Source organism: Pelodiscus sinensis, chromosome 18 (assembly GCF_049634645.1).
Source record: "Pelodiscus sinensis isolate JC-2024 chromosome 18, ASM4963464v1, whole genome shotgun sequence".
Classification (NCBI taxonomy): Eukaryota; Metazoa; Chordata; order Testudines; family Trionychidae; genus Pelodiscus; species Pelodiscus sinensis.
In genome coordinates this window covers 1,308,858-1,328,455 of record NC_134728.1, presented here as the reverse complement: position 1 = coordinate 1,328,455, position 19,598 = coordinate 1,308,858, and the positions used below count along the sequence as shown (strand labels likewise).

Genomic DNA, 19,598 nt, shown 5'->3' with positions numbered 1-19,598 from the left:
ACTGTTTAGAAATGTTAAATAGAATTTTAAATGGCTGAAGATTCAAAGTCCAATAGCATGTCTTTCTGATGATGGTGTACTATAGTAGCAGAGTTAGCTGTTTCTAGAATAGCAGGGGCCTGGTAGATCTCTCCGCTGATTATTAAGGTAAGCCCTCGTATTTTTTGCTTGAATCTCACATTGGTCTAATATGAAGAATGCTTAAGTATTTTCTCCATGTTTTTCTAGTAAGTAATAGAATTTACTTTTAAAAAAAGAAAAAACTGAGCTCCTGCTTGCCATTTGCATTCAGCTGAGCCAGGCTCAGAGTGTAACTTGTCCTAATGGAATGACTGAACAGCTGGGAAGTAACAGAAAAATCCATCACTTCCTTGAGTCAACAGAACCATTTGCAGTTGTGGAGATACTGAGCCAGTGACAGGTATTTCTAAATGGTCTCAAACCTCATTGTAGGCACACACAGTAGTACCCGACTAATCCCCGCATCCCAGATTTAGAATGATTCATCACTCCTCAATGTAGTTTTAAGCGGAGAATGTTGTAGAAGCCCAGTATTATGAAGACTTCATTATGCTTTCAAAACACAATAGCATACATGTACGCTATTAAGATTTTCTATAAACTTATATATTAAATATGAATAGTTCAAACTAATATCAAACTTAAGTACATTTTAGGATGCCCTTTCCTTACTATTTCTTATAGACTTACTAATGTACAATATTCAGCCATTCACTATGGACCTCCTGGTCACTCCCTTGCAAATATCCAAAGGCCAATTTCTGTCTGTTGTTGGGGAAGCCCAGCCCATTTTGGAATCAAGGGTGTATGGCAATGGAAATTGTTTTAGCATCCAGTCTGGCTCTTTAAATCTTGTCAGACCTGTCTTAGGCCTTCTGTCTCTGTCACCAAACAGTTGGCATGAGTTAGTGAGGTTTAATCTTGTTGTGCTTTGAGATCCTTTAGTACAGAGGAACCATGTAAGTGTAAGTATTGATTATATGTAACGAATGGTTTTGGTCAGGAAACTATTTTATGGGCAAAATCGATTTTTTTTTATTTTAATTAGTAAAAGCAAACACTTCTAGCACAAATTTCATTTTGTCAAAAAACATGGATAGCCCTGGTACTTAATGTAGCTGTGTACAATATCAGAATAGCAGCAGCTGACTGTTGAGGAAGAGAGCCCCGCTTGTTTTAAGGTTCTTGAGTGACGAAGGTATTTGTTTATTTAAAAAAAAAAACACCCAAATTTGAAAGCAGTCCTTGGTGGCAGTAGCAATCCAACTGACCTTCCATGTGTTAGGTCACAGCTGACATGGGGTTGCAAATCCGAGATTTCTAATGGGAACTTGGGAGACAGATGGTGGCATATGTCTCAGTGGGTGGAAGAAGCCGTAGAAGTGACCCCATCTGAGTGTGATACGGGAGGTCTGAGACCTGTTTGTTATACAGTGTTTATTAAGTAGATTCAGTCTTATATATGATATACAGAGTCAAAAGAAAAAGAGGATTCCACATACTTATGAAATCAGTGCATTTAGCAAGTAATACCATGGAAATAACAGCTTGATTAACAGCTCATTGGTCTTTGTTAAGTGAGGGGGGAGAGGGAGTTGGCCTGTGCTAATCATTCCACAAACAGAACAGAATTAAGTTGCATCACATATAACAGACACACAGTCTAAGAATTAAAATAGTAAGCCACACTTACTGGAAAAATCCACAGTATAGAACACAAATAATTTTTATAGAGCGTATTGAGGAGGAAGTGCTCGTCTGCTTAAAAGAGCCACGTTAAGTTGCATAGGTGCCTAGCTGCAAAAATATTTAGAAATGAATCAGTCGATTAAGCAGTAAAGTGTCACCTTAGAAGCTGGATTCTCTTTCCATGGTGATTTAAGTGCCATATGCTCAGTATCTGAGCCCCCATCCCCCCGCCCCCGAATGTACGAACTTTCTGAAGGAGCTGCCTCCTCCTCCATTTTGGAGCTCCTGTGTCTAGAGACAGAATCCTCTCCTGTCGTTTTCATCTGAAATGCTCATCTTAGATGATTGAACTGAGAATCAGTAAAAATGTGTTCAATTGTGCTGAAGGAAAGAGGGCTTTTCCCCTTTTCCCTGGCCTCCACTCCACTAGAACCCTCAGGTCAGCTAGGTAGCTTTCACCTTCATGCCTGGGGTGTCAGGGAGGAAAAGTGGTGAAATAGCACCATCATATGGTTCTATTTCTGGTTGGGGTCCTGGCTGTTTACCTTCACCTCACCCTCTCAGATCAGCTGTCAATGTTTAAGCTACAACTACTGTTTAATTGATCACTTAAAGTGTGATAGGGCTGTGCAAAAGCCGAAATCTCTTTGCAGTACATCCCAGTTTTGTGGGGTTTAAGGTGGTTTGTGTGTCAGCGTTGTCTGTGGCTTTGCTAAGCAGATGAACTGGGTGAGGTGCAGCTTCCTCTTCAGCAGCAGGTCTTGCAGAACACACAGGGGCTGGGAATTCTGTACATGTAAACAGTACACTTTCACTGAGTCCAAAATTAGGAGCAAAAATACAAAGGTTCACATTGGTCTTAGGTAGATACAGGCGAAGAACTGAGCTTTACAGCTCCGAAACAACCAAACAAAAGTTTCTAAAGCACCACTAAATTATATAAAAATCAGACCATGGACGGATTGTAGTTGGTATTCTGGTGAAATACTATGCTACCTTGTAAAAAGTTTTACAAAAAATTACAAATCAAAAGTATATTAACCCTCTGAGTTCAAAGCAGCATTTTGTAAATGACTGATACTAAATCCTATGACCACCTGTGGGAGGAAGATGGCCCTGTGGAGGGGGGAGGTACAGGTCACGTCTGCTGGGAATCCTGTGAACACTTCCCCTTACTGAAACACTGTGCTTGGGAACTAACCATTCCCCGCGTACAAATGGTGGTGGTGGTGGTGGTTAGGAGGAGAGTTTATCTTCTCTGTCACTGCTTTTTCCAGAAACTCAGCACTCCCCTTTTACTCCTCACAAAGGCTGGAGAGCCGGGGTATTTTGCTCCTGCTCATTCCTTCTCATTGAGAATCATAAATTGAGATTTCAAACCTTTTAAAACTTATGAAGAGGGCTGCAAAACAGCCTTTGAGTAGAGAAGGACCACGACGGAGTAAGGATCAGTGAGAGCACAGAGATGTTCTGTGGAGATAGCTCCAAAGAGTAAAAGATGCGATTTACATAAAACTTTCCCTGCCACATGCATATGGTGGATCTCATTTGTTCCACACCTTGTCACAGGTACCACTGCCACCAGACCTTCGGAAATCTGAGTTTGTCTCATCCAGCTGCAAGTTATGAACATTAGTTGGGCAATTCATCCTATGCACTTGTAAGTCTCAACAGCTCTACCAGTGGTATAAATATTAAGGGCTGCTAAACACAAAGTTGGATGGTTATCTAGTAAAGACAGCTACAGCTTGAATAAATGCAATTTTAAACAAACTGCTGTTGATCTGTTTACAAGAGGCCCCTAGGCAGTGTCTTTGTCGGTTAGTTGGCTGGCAAATTTATGGCTAACGTGTTCTTGATGGCCTCTTAAAAGGAACAGAGGCAACAATTAAGTAATTTATATAGAGCATTCTGGGACAGCGATTGTCTCTGCCTCTCTTTTAACATTAAGACTTTCACAAAGACTGTGGTTAATGTTTTGTAAAAGGTTTGCTACTTCATGGTATTGTTCACCTAAAAATAAATATTTACATAAATTCAAAGTATGGGAGGATGCAGTGGACAAATCAAGCAGGCTCATGAAGTGCCAGGAAAAGTATGGGCCTGAAATTTGGGTCTCTGTGTGGTCATTCTGTTCCCAGATACCTTGGTGCTGATACAAGCCCACGCTCCCTGGAGGTTGGCCTGACTTTTGTCTATTGTCCATATATGCAAATAACCAAAATGGGAACATGTTCCCCCAGAACCCACCTCGTTGGCTCGTGCTGAGAGGAGGGGAATCAACTCTGATTTACATCAAACTGCCACTTTCTCCCTGCAAGGACTCTGACTGACTGTAGGAAATGACCAGGAATTAAATCCCTTTTCTCCAGCAGCTGGGGAAGAGTTCAGAGTTTGGGGAAAGTGGCCAATGCACTAATCCCTTTGAGGGCCAGGCTCAGCAGTCCTGGTCTAGCGAGCCAGAAGCCTGGTGTGTTTCAGCTAAGAAAAGGGACAGGGCCTTGTTCTTTAGCCAGTTCCCCCTAGTATGACAGGAAAGTAATTTGGTTAAAACTGTTGACAAACCATCGGCGGCTCCGTCCTTGCTGGAGCCCAGCCTGTGCTCCCTGAAACAGTGTGAAACCCAGCTGCTAGCATGGTTACTGCTGCAGTAGGGGTGGGGGGCAGTGTGGACTGCAGAGCACAAACCTTCAAAACAGGAGTGAGCGCTCAATAAACTGGTGTAAAAGGAGCTAACTTCAGAGAAGGAACCACCTGCACTTAAAGGATCAAAACTATTTTAATGGGCTTCAAGTGTCTCTGGTGCTGCTGGTTATGGTCCTTGCCTTTAAGAAAGGGCCGGAGAAGAATTCTGCTCGCATGGACAAGGGTGAGAGAAATTCTCACAGACTCTTAGGCAGCAATTTTCTGCTGCTTTCTATGGCTACAGACTATGTTGCATCGCTTGGCCCTGCTCAGTCCCCTGATGCCTGAGCCAAGTCCCTGGTTGTAGCAGCACTGGGAGTAGGTATTGCACCGAGCAAAGGGAAGTGCATGGTTTTATGCTGGGGCAGGTGGGAGTAGGGGAGAAACAGCAATGGAAATCAGACCGATTTTTTTCACACTTGAGAGCTTTTCCCAGGACTAGTACAGGAGGGTGAGGATGGAACAAGACCCCGGGGAAAATTTTCACCCTTTCTGCTGTTGAGTGTCTCTTAATGCCTTCCTTCTGAGTAGGAAGGAGCTGCTTGTTGACCTGCAGTCATCTCTTCTCCCAGAAGGGCTGCATGAGTATTCAATTGTGTTTATCTAACCAGCTGGCTGCTGCTTCCACATCGGCTTGGGGAGACAGCCTGGGTGTCCTCAGTGGGGAGGGGTCAGGCCTCATCCCTGGTACCAGGGAGCTGCTGTCCCTCAGCAATGCGGCTCCTTCCTCCTCTTCGGAACGAAAAGGGAGCCAGCTTTGGCCAGCTGTCCATCAGTGTTATCTAGCGGCCTGCGCCCCGGTCTTGGATGCAAGGATGGTGTGAACCGTTCAGAATACCCATGATCCTGAAAAAAGCCCCCAACGCAGTGAGAGGTAGAAGAGGGGTGGGAGTGGTTCTCGGGTATTTCCCGTTTTGCACTGAGTTAAATGAGCATGAGAGGTCCTTCCAGTTGGCCTACGGAGCTCAGTTTGGCAGGAGATCTCGGACCCATTGCTGCTGCAGGACCGGTGGCATGAAGGTCTGACAAGACACTTGCCACATTGTTCAGCTTTTGCCTAAGCTTGCTGGCAGCAGAGCAGCCTAGAAGTGCTGGGCTAGATGGAAAACTTGTACCCTGCAGAGCAGGGTCTCTCCTGGGAGAGGCTGGGGGCGCGGCCCAGCCGTTAGTAGTGTAGTGATATGGAATGTGTTACTTCACAGGAAACAAATTCCTTCCGCTCAGACGGACACAAAACTGGCAATCTGTACAAACTCAAAAGAATCCATTTTCAGAAAAATAAATTACTAAGGGAAGAGGAAGGTCCATTTCTCAATAAATATGCAATTCTGCTCACCTAAGACCTTGAAAGGTAATTATCTGGGGATGGGATTCTAACGCTGGGGTCCACAAAGGTTATTCTAAATACAGCTGCAGCCCCAAACCTCCCCAGGCTCCTTTCCACCCCAAAAAAATCCCACACCCATCCAAGCTGGAGGTTTGGCTTCTGCTCAGCTAGGCGCACCTGTGTTGAGAGTCAAAAATGTGTCCTTGTGCCCCAAGTCCCAGGTGCTCCGCGTGGGAAAGAAAATAGTTCTTGGGTTCCAGCTTTTAAAAGCAAAATGTACCAGCTACGTGGTGGGAGGACGATGACTAGTCCTGAGCAGGATACCCGGAGGAGCCTGTTTCCAAAGGATGTAAATTGTCTTCTGAGACAGGAGCTACGCCGCCGCCAGGCGTCAGTTCTGCTGTAAAATGAGGTTTTCCAGTTCGTCTGCAGACCGAAGGAGGAAAGCTGCTGACTCTCGGTAGCCGGCAATCAGTTGTCGCACTGCGCTGATCTCTGTGGGGCTGAGCTGGGCAGCTGGCATCGCCCTGCTGGTGCTATTAGAAGGGGCTGTACTAGATGCCCCGCCTTTCATGCTGAGATCAGTAGGACCTGCAAATGCAGAGTGAGAGAGAGGTTCAGGAAAAGACACTGGCACAGCTGCTGCCCCAAAGTGGCCCGTCAATTTGAGGCAAAAACTCCCAACAGCACCTGCTGTTTGGATTCACGGCCCTTTATCCAGCTCGCTACATACCGAGGGCAAGAGGCAGTCATGAGCCCCATGGACCAGACCCCCACGCTGTGGGCACTTCCCAACTGCTGTCCTGCCACGTCGCTGTGCTCCCCTTCTCAGAGTGTGTTTGCGTACGTGCCGTTTGTAAACCTAACATTGACCGTGTCTGTACTTAACAGCAGATTGACGCTCCGGAGGTCAATCATCTAGCGTTTGATTTAGCGGGTCTAGTAAAGCCCTGCTAAATCCAACGCTGAGCACACACCGCCTACTCATGCAGAGTAAGGGAAGGCAGTCAACCTCCCGCTGTGGGGATGGTGCCACAGTTCAAATCAAGGTGCATCAACTCGAGCTACATCATTGACACAGCTGGAGTTGCACATCTTAATTTGAACTTATCCCCTGGTGTAGATCTGGCCTGTATGACCTGTCAACCTGTTGCTCTGCTAGGAGTTGGCTCAAACCCAGCTCAGACACATCTGCTTTAATGCTGCAATAGAACAGGAAAGGCAGGAGCGTATTTTGCATCTATAGTACAAAAATATATTCAGCCCAGCTGGGTGCATGGCTAGAATTGCAACGAAGCACTCGCGAGCGGGGCTAAATTGGCATAACCCTTAAATGATCAGTCCACTGGGCAAATAGTGGCTCTACCGTTGGTCCCCGGACTCCTCCGCCTACTGGCACAGAAGGGTTAGGAGAGACAATGTTCTCAGGTTCTGTTTTTTTCTCATTTGTCAGCATGCTGCATGAAGTGCTTTCATTGGTTGGATTGAGGGACAGTTGCATAATTTTCATGCTCCAGGCAAAGGCATTGGAACCGGGGGTTGGTCCAGCTCTCCTCTGTCTTGAAGTGGTTTCCAACAAATAAACAGGGCTTCATAGAAAATTAGATTTGGAAGAAACCTCAGGAGGTCATCAAGTCCCAGCTGATGCCCAAAGCAGGCCCAACCCCAACTCAATCATCCCAGCCAGGGTTTGATCAAGCAAGATCTTAAAAACCTCCAAGAATGGAGATTCCAGCTGGTCACTGCCCTCTTAGGCTATGTCTACACTGGCAGGTTATTGCGCAAGAACTCTGGCGCAGGAACCCGTCCACACTGCCATGTGCTTTTGCACAAGAGCATCCATGGCAGCGTGGACACTCTCTTGCACAAGAAAGGCCATTTTAGCCATAGGGTTTTCTTGTGCAAGAAACCCCTGCCCTGCGTCCACAGTGCCCTCTTGCACAAGAGAGCTTACGCCTGTTAGAAAAGCACGTGGCTCTTGCACACGAAGCCCCCTCTTACCACACTTTACGGTAAATCTTCTTGCGCAAGAGCAGGCTGGCAGTGTGGCCGCTCTGCAGAAGAACGGCCGGTCTGCAATAACCCGCCAGTGTAGACACAGCCTTAGGGACGTAGTTTTTTCTAATATTCAATCTAGACGTCTCCCACTGCAGCCCTGGTCCAGCATGAGGAGGTTGGGGGGCTCCGAAGCTGCTCTGCTAGGGATGTTTCCCAATGGCAGCAGCACACCAAGGAGACAAACAGGGAGCGCGGTAGCCACCAGCATGTCCAGGGATGTTGCTCTTTAGCCCGCTCAAAAAAACCCTTCACCCATTTGCATGAAAAACTTGACACGTGGGAGCCAATCCCCAGCGCAGGAGCGCTAGTGGCAACCCCGCAAACGCAGCCTGCGGCGAGTGACTCTCTCTTGCCTGCGCCATCTGTGGTTCCCGTCCCTACGGTCTCCCCGCACCGCGCCACCTCTAGTGCGCTCGCAGCATCCTGGCGGGGCAGATATCATCTTCCTTTGCAAGTGGGGACGAGGCACAGAGAAACCAGCTCATCTATGCGAGGCCCCCAGCGTGCTGGCAGTACAGCAGCAAGCTAAGCCCGCGTCTCCTGAGGCCCAGGCCAATGCCCTGCCCACTGCGCCCCCCCTCACCCCTCCGGCAAGCGCCCTTGAGCTCAGCGAGGGAGCCGCTAGCTCTGCTTTACCTCAGGAATCTGAGGCTGCTTAAGAAATGAGGAGCCTCATTTTAGACCTGGATTAATCCTGGCTGCTCTCTGCCGCTGCCGGTGTCGTGTGGGTGGCAGAGGAGCAGACGGCCTCCGCGAGGAGGTCGGGATGGGCATGAGGCACGGGAGTGGGTATAACAGGCGGTGCTCGGGCAATGAAAGAAGGTACCGAACGGCTGGCGGGGGGAGGCGAGCCGGGGAGCAGCAAAGCAGGAGCTGCAGGCCGGGTGCAAGGGGGAGCGAGGACCTGAGCGCGGGGCAGCGCTTTAATAGCAGGGACAAGGACTTGGGCAGGCGTGCGGGTGAAGGTCCCTGGGGAGGGACGGTGCGGGAGGAAAAGAAGGGCAGGTGTTGGCGTGCAGGGCAGGGAGGCCGGCCGAGGCCAGAGAGCCTAGTGCGAGGCACCAGGCTGGTGGCGGGGCAAGGAGGATGGAGAGGAGGAGATGGCGAGGGCAGAGCAGTAGTGGGAGTGGCGGGGAGGGGTGAAGCCCGCAGCGATGGAGGGGGGCTGGGAGACGCTGGGTTTGCTGAGGACGGGTTGGGACAGGCAGGAAGAGAGAGCAGAATCGGGCAGCTGCGAGTCCAGGCAGGGGCACTTGGGCGCCAGCAGCACAGTGGAACTAAGGGCCAGGGAGGCGAGGTCGCCCGGGGGAAGTGGCAGGGAGAAGGGAGGGAACAAACCAGTGGGTGGGACGGGACAGGAGGGGAAAGGGGCTCTCAGAGGCAACGCGAAGCGCACGTCTCTCTGCTGAATCGATGGGCGGCAGCGGCGCCAGCAGGGGCCGATTTATCGCATCTAGCGGGGGCGCGGTGAGCGGCACGCCCGGGAACTCGGGTACGCCCCACGATGAGCAGCGCAGGCGCAGCTGATTGGGGAGGGGGGGTCAGCGGGAGCCGCTGCGGCTGAGTCACCGCGGTACCAGACCTAAGGACGGCGTCTTCGCTCCGGGATCGGCGTTGCTGAACTGGCCGCGGCAGGGCAGGCTGGGCCTACAGCCGTCGCCTGCACAGTAGGAGCAGAGCAAGTGGTGGCCCTTCAGGGAAATGGCTCAGCGGCGAGGGGAAGACGACGGGCAACGGAGAAGGGAGCTGCCGTGGGAGAGGAACCAGGGGACTGGGGAAACGGGTGGCAGAGCGATGCTAAGAGACGGCCAGAGCTGCAGCCAAACCCAGGGGCTCGGGGGTGGAATTGTGGAGGCGTCATTCGAGCAGGGGTGAAAAGGGACACACAGACGGGGAGGGGGAGAGGATCAGGCGGGGGCTCCCTCTTGGCTTTAAAGGCGTCAGCAGGAGCCTGGGCAGAGGCCCGAATGGGGAGGAGAGAGAAGGGGGATTTCACTGTTGGGCTGCTGGCGCGTGCCCACTATCGACGCTGATCAGCGGTGTGGCTGGGCAGCGCCCCAAGGAAAGCCGCAGGGGAAACTGCCCCCGGAGAGGAAGGCCGTGGAAGCCGTGGGGCCCAGGAGAGCCGGCACTAGTCTGGAAGGCAGGCACAACGTCCTCTACGGGAGCCGCGAGGATTAGGGCTCGGCAGCTGGAGTCTCGGGTGGGATCTTTGCTCTGGGCTAAGAGGCATTAGACAGGGATGATAACAGTTAATCCCAGACAGGCATCGGTCAGGACGCCGGAAATCACATCCTTTCAAATCCTCACTCCACTACCGAGGGAGGGCTGGGGACCCAGGCCACGGGGCGAGGGGCCCACGGGTGAGGGCTGCGGAGGGGACGTCTCGGGGAGGACGGGAGTCTCACACTACGTGTGTGTGTGTGTGAAGACTGGCAGGGTCACTTGCACTCACAAGCAGGGCCGGTCCTAACCACTCGGCGGCCCCAGCTGGGGAAAATTTGTCAAGGAAAAAAAAAGTAGGGCCGAAATGCGGGCGCAGCCCCTTTAATTGCCACGGGCTTCTGCCGGGCTCTGGCGGCAGCCCCGGGCCACTGCTCAGCTCGCCCGCCCAAGACCGGCTCTGCTCACAAGAACCCTGAGCCAGCAGCAAAATCTCTGTTCCTCTCCGACTCCGCCGGCCCTGCACCTCGAGGCTGTCCATGCCTGCACCCCCTGAGCAGCTCCCAGGTAGCCCAACAGGCCCAGCCATGGCCGCTCCAGCACTAACCCTCGAGGAGACGCTGGATTCCATGCTTTGCGGAGGCGTCTGCTCAGGCTGTTCGGGCCAGGCAGGGTTGGCCCTCCGTGTGGTCCGATGGCCTGATGCCAGGGGCAGTGGGTGAAGGCAGGCTCCCTGCCCTGCTCAGGAGCCAAGCCGCCCCCCCTTCTCCCCAGCATCACTGGGAGGGTGGAGTGCATGGCCCCAGCCTCCTCAGCCCCGGAGCACAGGGAGGGTGGGCACTGGGGGACAGCAACTCTTCCCCCCCCCCAGATCTACAGCAGGCGTTCTGGGGGCAGCGCATGGGCGGGGCCAGGCTAGCTGCTGGTAAGGGCAGTGCCTTCCCCCGCTTAGCATACCCGCCGCCCATGCCCAGTGCCTGCTCCAGGTTGGACTCATTTTGTTTCCTGTATCATTCATAGAATCACAAACGCTAGGACTGGAAGGGCCCTCGAGAGGCATCGAGTCCAGTCCCCGGCCCTCACGGCAGGACCAAGCACCGTCTAGACCCTCCCTGCCAGGTGTGTGTCCAACCTGCTCTTCAATACCTCCAGGGATGGAGATTCCACGACCTCCCTGGGCAATTTATTCCAGTGTTTCACCACCCGGACAGGCAGGACGTTTTTCCTAATGTCCAACCTCAACCTCCCTTGCTGCAGTTTAAGCCCCTTGCTTCTCATCCAACCTCAGAGGCCAAGCAGAACAATTATCTCCCCTCCTCCTTGTGACACCCTTTAGATACCTGAAAACTGCTCTCGTGTCCCCTCTCAGCCTTCTCTTCTCCAAACTAAACAAGCCCAGTTCCTTCAGCCTTGCCTCATAGCTCATGTTTTCTAGGCCTTTAACCATTTTTGTTGCTCTTCTCTGGAATTTCTCCACATCTTTCTTGAAATGTGGTGCCCAGAACTGGCCACGATACTCCAGTTGAGGTTAGCGCAGAGTAGAGCGGAAGAACGACTTCTTGGGTCTTGCTCACAACACACCTGTTAATGCAGCCCAGAATCGTCTTTGCTTTTTTTGCAACAGCATCACACTGTTGACTCATTTTAGCTTGTGGTCCACTATAACCCCTAGATCCCTTTCTGCAGTATCCCTCCTAGACAGTCGCTTCCCATTCTGTGTGCATGAAATGGATTGTTCCTTCCTAAGCGGAGCACTTTGCATTTGTCCTTATTAAACTGCATCCTACTGACCTCAGACCATTTCTCCAGTTTGTGCAGATCATTTTGAATTCTGACCCATCCCCCAAAACACTTGCAGCCCCTCCCAGCTTGGTACCACCTGCAAACTTAGTAACTGTACTCTCTATGCCATCAACTAAATCATTAGATATTGAACAGAACCGGTCCCAAAACAGACCCCTACAGAACCCCACTTGTTATGCCCTTCCAGCATGACAGTGAATCGTTAATAACTGCTCTCTGAGAACGGTTATCCAGCCAGTTATGCACCCACCTTATAGTAGCCCCATCTAGGCTGTATTCCCTATTTTATAGATAAGAAGGTCACGCGAGACCGTATCAAATGCCTTACTAAAGTCTAGGTATACCACATCCACCGCTCCTCCCTTATCCACAAGACTTGTTATCCTATCAAAGAAAGCGATCAGGTTGGTTTGACATGATCTGTTCTTTACAAATCCATACTGGCTGTGACCTATCACTTTACTTTCTTCCAGATGTTTGCACATGAATTCCTTAATTACCTGCTCCATTCTCTTCCCTGGCACAAACTGACTGGTCTGTAGTTTCCTGGGTTGTTCTTATTTCCCTGTTTATAGACGGGCACTAGATTTGCCCTTTTCTAGTCTTCTGGAATCTCTCGACTTCCCTGACTTTCAAAGATGAGGGCTGTAGGCTCAGATACCTCCTCTCTCAGCTCCTCAACTGTTCTAGGATGCATTTCCTCAGGCCCTGGTGACTTGCAGACATCTCACTTTTCTAAGTGATTTTTAACTTGTTCTTTTTTTATTTTATCTTCTAAACCTCCCCCCTTCCTACTAGCATTCACTATGGGAGACATCCTGACACCATCCATCTTCTTAACAAAAACTGAAACAAAGACGTCATGAAGCACCTCTGCCGTTTCAAGTTTCCTGTTATTGTTTCTCCCTCCTCACTGAGCAATGGGCCTACCCTGCCCTTGGTCTTCCTCTTGCTCCTAATGTATTTATAGAAAGTCGTCTTGTTGCCCGTTATGCCTGTAGCTAGACTGAGCTCGTTTTGTGCCGTCGCTGTCCTGCTGTCCTGTTATTAGATCTAACTGATCAGGCTGCTTTTCTCCCTCTCCTCAGGTTCTTCCTTTCCCCACCAGCTGGCTTGCCGTGCGACTCAGACCCACTCCACTGCCTCCTGGACCTCACAGCCAGCGCTCACTCACTGCTGCTCCTTTCCTGGCCTCCTCCACACTGACGCTCCTGCCTTATTTACCAGCTTTTAGACTGCGGCAGCACCCACAGCCTGCTCAGCAGGGTGCCCTGTAGACTGGGCACTTGTGTGGCCACTTAGAGAGATTCCAATGCCCCCAGTGGATTAGCAGAGCGCCCACGGCTGTTTCTCTTGGTGGTGCACATTCGCACATGCCTCGCTGCACAGAACAAAATTTATTCTTCATCACGTCTATTCCAATCAGGTGTGCGCACGCCACACACACGGCTGCTGGAAAATTCTTCCCTAGCTGCTTCCCATCAGGTTGGCTGTGGAGCCCCCAGCATGGTGCCGGTGAGATGCCCTATAAGACCCTGCCGCCCTCTGTTCCCTCTTACTGCCAGTGACAGCTGTTGGCACTGGGGCTCTTGCACTGCAAACGCCACATGTCCCTAGCGTTGTTTGACAAGAGTTAATAGTTCACAATTAGTGTGTGTGTGAGAGAGGAGGGGTTTTCCCTTCTCCCCAGTGTCCTCGCCAGGACATGGGGCATGCCAAAGCCCCAGGCTCTAAACCCTGCCGTTCTTGCCTTAAATCTATGCTCCCAAAGATCTCCACCCGGCATCGGTCTCACTCGGCACTGTCGCCCAGAGCGCCCGAGTCCTCGTCAGCACAGGCAGCACCTCCAGCCTCCACGTGTGCAGGCCTCGATGGTCTTCGGCCCTGAGGCATGGAGGGGTCGAGCTCCTCTCACATCCCGAGCCCGATCATCTCGGAATCTCCACGGGCGGAAGCGAAGCCAGACGGCCCCTCTTCCCCGCCAGACACGTCTGCGGCTGCTCGGGGTCTCATCGAGATGGTCCAGTCACCTCCGAGGAAGAAGCCCTCCAGGCCCCGCCAGCCTTCATGGGGGAAGCCGGCTATGCTGGGCCCACTTGTTCCGGGCCAAACATCTCCCCGCTGGGAGTCCTTGCGCCACTCAACCGAGCGCCCCTCGTCTGATGCGTAGCACGGCACTCGGTCCTCCCGGAGCGGGCGAGCAGGTCCTGCCACAGGACTCCGACCGTTCCCTCCACGAGCGGCACTGAGGGACCTCGCAGCCATGGCGACCCCGGCGCCACTTGGATTCTGGCTCCTGTGAGCACCAGCAGCGTGCCCGGAGCGCTCCTTGGCACCATCCCTCTCGGAGCCACCCTTCGCGGAACGCAGCCTCGACTTGGCGCCGCTATTCGGAGCATGGAGCTTCCCTGTGGCACCGTTCTGTGCCGCGGGGCTCCCGGCACCGCCCCCGGCCCTGCTCTCAACACCGGTCCCAGTCTTGACCCCGGAGCTGGTCTCCATCCCAGCACTGCTTGTCCACTGGGCAACACCCACGATCTCCACGCCAGCCATGGTCCCATGAGCAGGCCAGGCCTCGTCATCCCACACCCCGAGGTTTGGCCCTGCCTCGGCCTCTCCTTCGGGTTCTCCCTCATTACCCGAGGGACAGATCCATGCTCTTTGGCCAGTTGACGTTGCGATCCCCTATGGCCACCCCAGTGGCAATTCTGGACACCGTGGGTATTCCACCAGGCCCAGGGCACGCTGCCCACTGGTCCTCTGTCTGCCCCAGAGGCAACAGTTAGCCGCCCCCTCCCACCAGATCTGGAGCCCCCACTACAGCACCCCTTAGGCCCAGCAAAGCCCCTTGGCCTAAACCCAGGGCCAACTAGGGGGTGGGCAGGACACAAATCCCACAGTGGCCTCTTTGTCATCTTCCCCAGACAAGCCGGTGGGGGGCACTTCCATCAGGGGCCCTCCCCCCGGATACAGGGCTTTGCAGGACTCGCTCCGAAAGGGCAGCCCTCGGTCTTAACCTGCACGCGGAGGAGGTAACCGAGCAGCATGACCCAATGGTCAACGTCCTGGCCCCCAAAGGGCCTGCCAGTGATCACGTCCAGCCTTGCCCTGGCCAAGACACGAAGCGCCTCGACTTATTCGACCGAACGGTTTATTCTACGGCGGCCGCTACTCTGGAGAGGGAACCAGCCATGCCAGGCTGCCTGGCTCTTCGCGGAACCGGTTCATGGCCTCGCAGCATCCAGGACTCTGGCAACGCCAGGAAGTCCTTGGGCATGCGTACCTGGTCCATGCAACGCCAGGCCTTCACGCCGCCTTTCAGGGGCCTTTCCCTCCTTGCACCAGGACGGATTTCTCACATCGCCTTCGGTATTCCTGTCGCAAGGCATCCCGGCCCCGGTCTTGTAACGGGCAGGGACAGTCGAGAACCGACATTGCCGGATCCTCCTCCACTGATTATCCCGCTTCCCCGAGCTGGGGCTGGCGTCACCTCGGACGGCTGTGTCCTTCAGATGGGCCAGTCTCTCCCATTCCGCTCCCTCCTACCAGTGCCTCTCGAGGGATCCTTTCCTTGGGGTCCAGCATCCCTTCCCTGTATCCAGGGCACTGGTAACTGCCTTTGGCTTCCAGGAGGCCCACTTCCATACCCTCGCGCAGGCGGTACCTCTGCTTTCTGGCGGGCGCGCCCGTTCTCAGCTCACGGCTCTCTCTTTCGGGCTTTCCATGGCACGTTCACCAAGCGTATGGCAGCCACGGAGCCCTCTGGCTCCATGGAGTCCAGGTCTAGCCCCACCTGACCGACTGGCTCTTGCGGGGCTGCTCCTTCCAACAGGCGGAGATGCGCGTTGCCTTCAACGGGGCCACTCTGCAAAGGCCAGGCCTGCTCCTCAAGCGGGGAACGCTGACCCTCGTGCCCACGGAAAGGATCGAATTCATCGGGCGGGGCTGGACCACCAGGCTCTTCTGCCGGAGCAACGATTCTCAGGGCTAGCTCAGCTGTTGTGGTCGCTCGTCGACTTTCCCGTCACCCTGGCCAGGACGTGCCTCAGGCTCACGGCTACATACGTAGCCTCGTTTGCCAGGCTCCCTGCGACCTCTCTGGTGCTGGCTCGTGTCGACATATCGTCTGGGGCACAACCACATCGCTGTGGTGGTCATGGTTCCCTGTCCCATGATCTACGCCCTCAGATGGTAGCTGGACCCCAGGTTGGTGATGGTTGGTGTCTGCTTTTTTTTTTTTTCACCGTTGTCCATTAAGCAGCACCCGGGAAGGTACCACAGTTCTTGGGTCAGCGACACTCTGACTCTCCTCCCGGCTAAGGCTTGTGACTCACCTGATCGGAACAGACCCGAGCAAGCCCTCGGAGAGGAGAAAACGGTTACTCACCTTTGTAACTGTTGTGCGAGAGGTGCTGCTCATATCTACTCCACACCCACCCTCCTTCCCCGCTGTCGGAATAGCCGCAAGGAGCGGAGGGGTGGCCGGGTCATATCTAGGGTATCACTCGGGGCCCCACAGCCAGCCCGACAGGTAGCAGCTGGGGGAAAAACTTTCCAGCAGCCATGCATGCGGCGTGCACACCTGATCGGAACAGAGACGAGCAGCACATCGTGAAGAAGGCGAGTAACTATTTTTTCCGCACATGGATGGAAAAAACGAGAGGGAGCAGTGATGCTCCATTGGACCCCAACTCTCAGACAGCCGCAAGCCCTGTCCCATCCAGCGTCCTAGGCAAAGACACATGAAGGCTGGGGGATGGGGTGTCTCATACCAGCAAGGCAATCAGGGAGGTGACAGGTGCCTGCCTGGGTTAATTATTAACAGGGGAGGGGGGCAAGTTAAACTAAATTCCCTTCCCCCACTCTTTCGTGCACGCTGCCTTCCAGCCTTCGGCAGCTGGTTTGCTGTGGAAGAAGGGAAGGGAGAGCTGAGCAGCGGGGAGAGGGACGAAAGGACAGGGGCTGGCGTGAACCACCTGCCTCCTAGCAGAGCCTCCTCTTTCCCAGGGCGGGGCGGGGAGGAGCCCCGGGCCCCTGCGGGTCGACGGCGCGCTCCGGCATTCCGAGGGGGCGCGAGTGGCCAGCCCGAGGGCCCGGCCCGTTTCCGTCTTACCGTTACTGTGGTTTCCTGTCTGGAGCGACGTGGGAGGCTGCAGGTTGCCGCTGAGGGTCCCGTAGCCACGGTAACTGTAGTTCAAGCTGCCGTTGATGTAGACCGGATCCTGGGAGTAGGAGGACGCTGGCAGCGAATAGGAGGAGTGTGTGATGGCTGTGGAGTCTCTGGAGTGCTGCTTATCCAAAGCAATCGGCTCGTCCTGCAGCGCGGAAAGCGACAGATGGAAGGGCTGCGCCCGGCACACGCAGCGTGTCTACCCCGGTGGCCAGGAAAGGCCTACTGGGCCAGCCCCCGCCAGTGCCCGTGCGTGCCAGCCCATCGGAGCACGGAGCGGCCGAGGGCGGCTTCCCCCCTAGTTACAGACGGGTCAAGCTGCCGGCTTGCACGCTTCCCCAGGAAACTGTGAGGAAGGTGTTTACATACACGCAGCCAAAACGTCCCTGGACCTTTGGCAGAGCAGGCGAGTCTCAGCTCCCGGGTCCCAGTCAATCGCCCGCCCCCCGCACAACAATCCCTGCCCCTTTGCGGCTGCTTTGTTTGACCCTGCGCCTCCCCCCCGCCCTGCCTTGGTCTGGCACCCACCCCCATATACATGGTTTCTTCTTGTTCTCCAGACTTTTCCCCTGGTGCAACATACAAGCACAGCCTGGTCTCCCTTTTCCGTCGCCCTGTACGCAGACCAAGCGTGTCCAGCCTGGCACAGGTATTACGCCCGTCATCAGCGATCCAGGGAGAGCGTAAGATTTCTGCGGACCTAGCCTGTCCATTCGGGCTCATCTGCCCCAGGCTGGGGTGAAATGGGGCCAGGCACGCAGCGGGTTACAGGGGGCCTACCTGAGATGTCTGATAGATCTCCAGTCGCATTCTCTTGGCTGCTTTCCGTGTTTCGCTCTCGCATGCAGCTGCGAGGATATTTTCTGCCATGGCTGAGGTGAGGTGCGGTGGAGTGGGTCTGGTCTGGGGAGACACACAACCAGGCAGGTCATCGTTTGAGAAGCACAGACACTGATGGAAACAATCGTTTCATCTCCAGTGTCCCTGTCCCCCGGCCATGCATGCCCGGAGGGTGGCGGAGAACGTGCAGCGACACTTCCAAGAGATGAACATTGGAAGCAGGGGCACAGAAAATATCCAGAAGGACTTGTGATCTGGCCCCTTTCTCCACACCCCTGCAAGGAGGACAGGCCAGCGGGCCCTAGGGTGGCCTTCTGACCGGGTGGTAGGACAAGCAGGGCATGGAAGGTGGGAAAAGCCGCTCACCATTTCCATGCCGTTCTTCTTCATGCGCCGGCAGGATTTGAGGTAAGTGCGAATGCGTTTGCGAGCTCTCTCCTGGAACTCGGGGAACTGTCGGCTGCAGGACTCTATAATCGCCTGGATCTTCTCTTTGGGCTGCTTGGAGATGGGAACCATACGGTCCAGATTCTCATCCACAAAAAGGCGCACAAACATCTGCAAAGAGAATGGAGAGCGGTTGGAGAGAATGGAGACGGGGGGCTGCCCCCACTCGGCCCTAGCCTGCAATTCTTACATTGAAGGCCTTTAGTCGCTCCGGATCCATCCCTTCGGAGTCATTTATCTTATCGTTATCCTCGTGGTCATCGTGGTCGTCGTCGTCTTCGTCCGCGGTGGGCGCTCTGCCCACGGTCAGGTCCTCTGGACAGCCACTGACCTCGGTCTTGATGGAGTCGTAACTGCCCGAACTGTATGGAGGGGACTGAGAGAGAAGAGAGGAAGACGTCAGGAGGCCCCAGACCTTCGCTCACCCTCGGGCCGCTGCCGAAGCCCGGGGTCCGATCTCAAACAGGACAAGGAACAGGGAGATGCAGAAGCCCTTTGTCTTTTCCCGGTTTGCTCTGGCTCCTGTGCTCCTCTTGTCTGTCTGTCTGTCAGCCAGCACCAGACAGCCCTTCCCGCTGCCTGATCCCGCCAGGAAGTCCCACCCCTTTTATTATAACATCAGCGTGAAATCCATGGCGCTGTCCCAAACGCAGCACTGCGGGATCGAACAGGAGCAGAGGGGCCAGGGGAGCAGAAGAGCCACTCGGGCAAACGGCAAATCAGAGCAGCCGAAAATGGAAGCAGCAAAGAGGCAAAGTCCCCGGCAGCCACTCCCTCTTCCATGGCGTTTGTTTAAAGGGTGGGTGTGGGGTCCCTCTGACAACCTGGGAGGAACTGCAGTGGGGCCAAGGGGCCATACACAGCGCAGGGATCTCTTCTCTGGGGAAACGGGTGACATGTGCTGAGGGCCTCTCGCCGTGCTCGGACAGGGAGAGGCCTGGCAGGCGGTTACCCTATGGCTGAAGCCCTGGGCCAGGGGTCAGCGGCTCCCTGAGAGAGTCTGGCCGGGTCCCCTGGAGCTCGGGTCACCAGGGCACCTTCAGAGGAAGGTGGGACGTGGTGCAGTTTTCAAAATGGCCGAAGGTGGGGTGGGCACCTCACTCCTGAAAGGGCTGAAGCAGCCATAGCACCTACCCAGCCTTCGGGCCTTTCGAAAACCCCTAAAGCCTCCGTCTGCATCTTTAAGCCCCTAATTCTCTGTCCATCTGATCCTGTCTCCCAGCTAGCTGTCCATCTCTACGTGGGGATAACGGACAGGCCCTCTGCCACCTAGTGCAGACCGAGCAGGCCGCCGTCCGTAACACAAAGCGGCCTTTCCGACCCCTCGGCTCCTCTACAATTGGGGCACGCCCTGGGCCAAGGAGCTGCCGGGAGCAAGGCGTGTGCGCACAGGTG

The 19,598-nt window shown here is 54.1% G+C and overlaps 1 protein-coding gene across 6 annotated transcripts in view; it reads right to left on the bottom strand.

Annotated features, from left to right (window-relative positions):
* Positions 1-1,439: 1,439 nt before the first annotated feature.
* NOL4L (nucleolar protein 4 like) overlaps positions 1,440-19,598 on the bottom strand; it is a 114,313-nt gene continuing 96,154 nt past the window's right edge. For all 6 annotated transcript variants that reach the window (XM_014570850.2, XM_075900827.1, XM_075900831.1 and 3 more), the window contains 5 exons: positions 18,394-18,579; positions 18,123-18,314; positions 17,697-17,819; positions 16,860-17,061; positions 1,440-6,313 (listed from right to left, as the gene is read on the bottom strand). In XM_014570850.2, the coding sequence (XP_014426336.2) occupies positions 6,114-6,313; positions 16,860-17,061; positions 17,697-17,819; positions 18,123-18,314; positions 18,394-18,579 (903 nt within the window). In that variant the 3' untranslated portion in view covers positions 1,440-6,113. The remainder of the gene's footprint in view (positions 6,314-16,859; positions 17,062-17,696; positions 17,820-18,122; positions 18,315-18,393; positions 18,580-19,598) is intronic.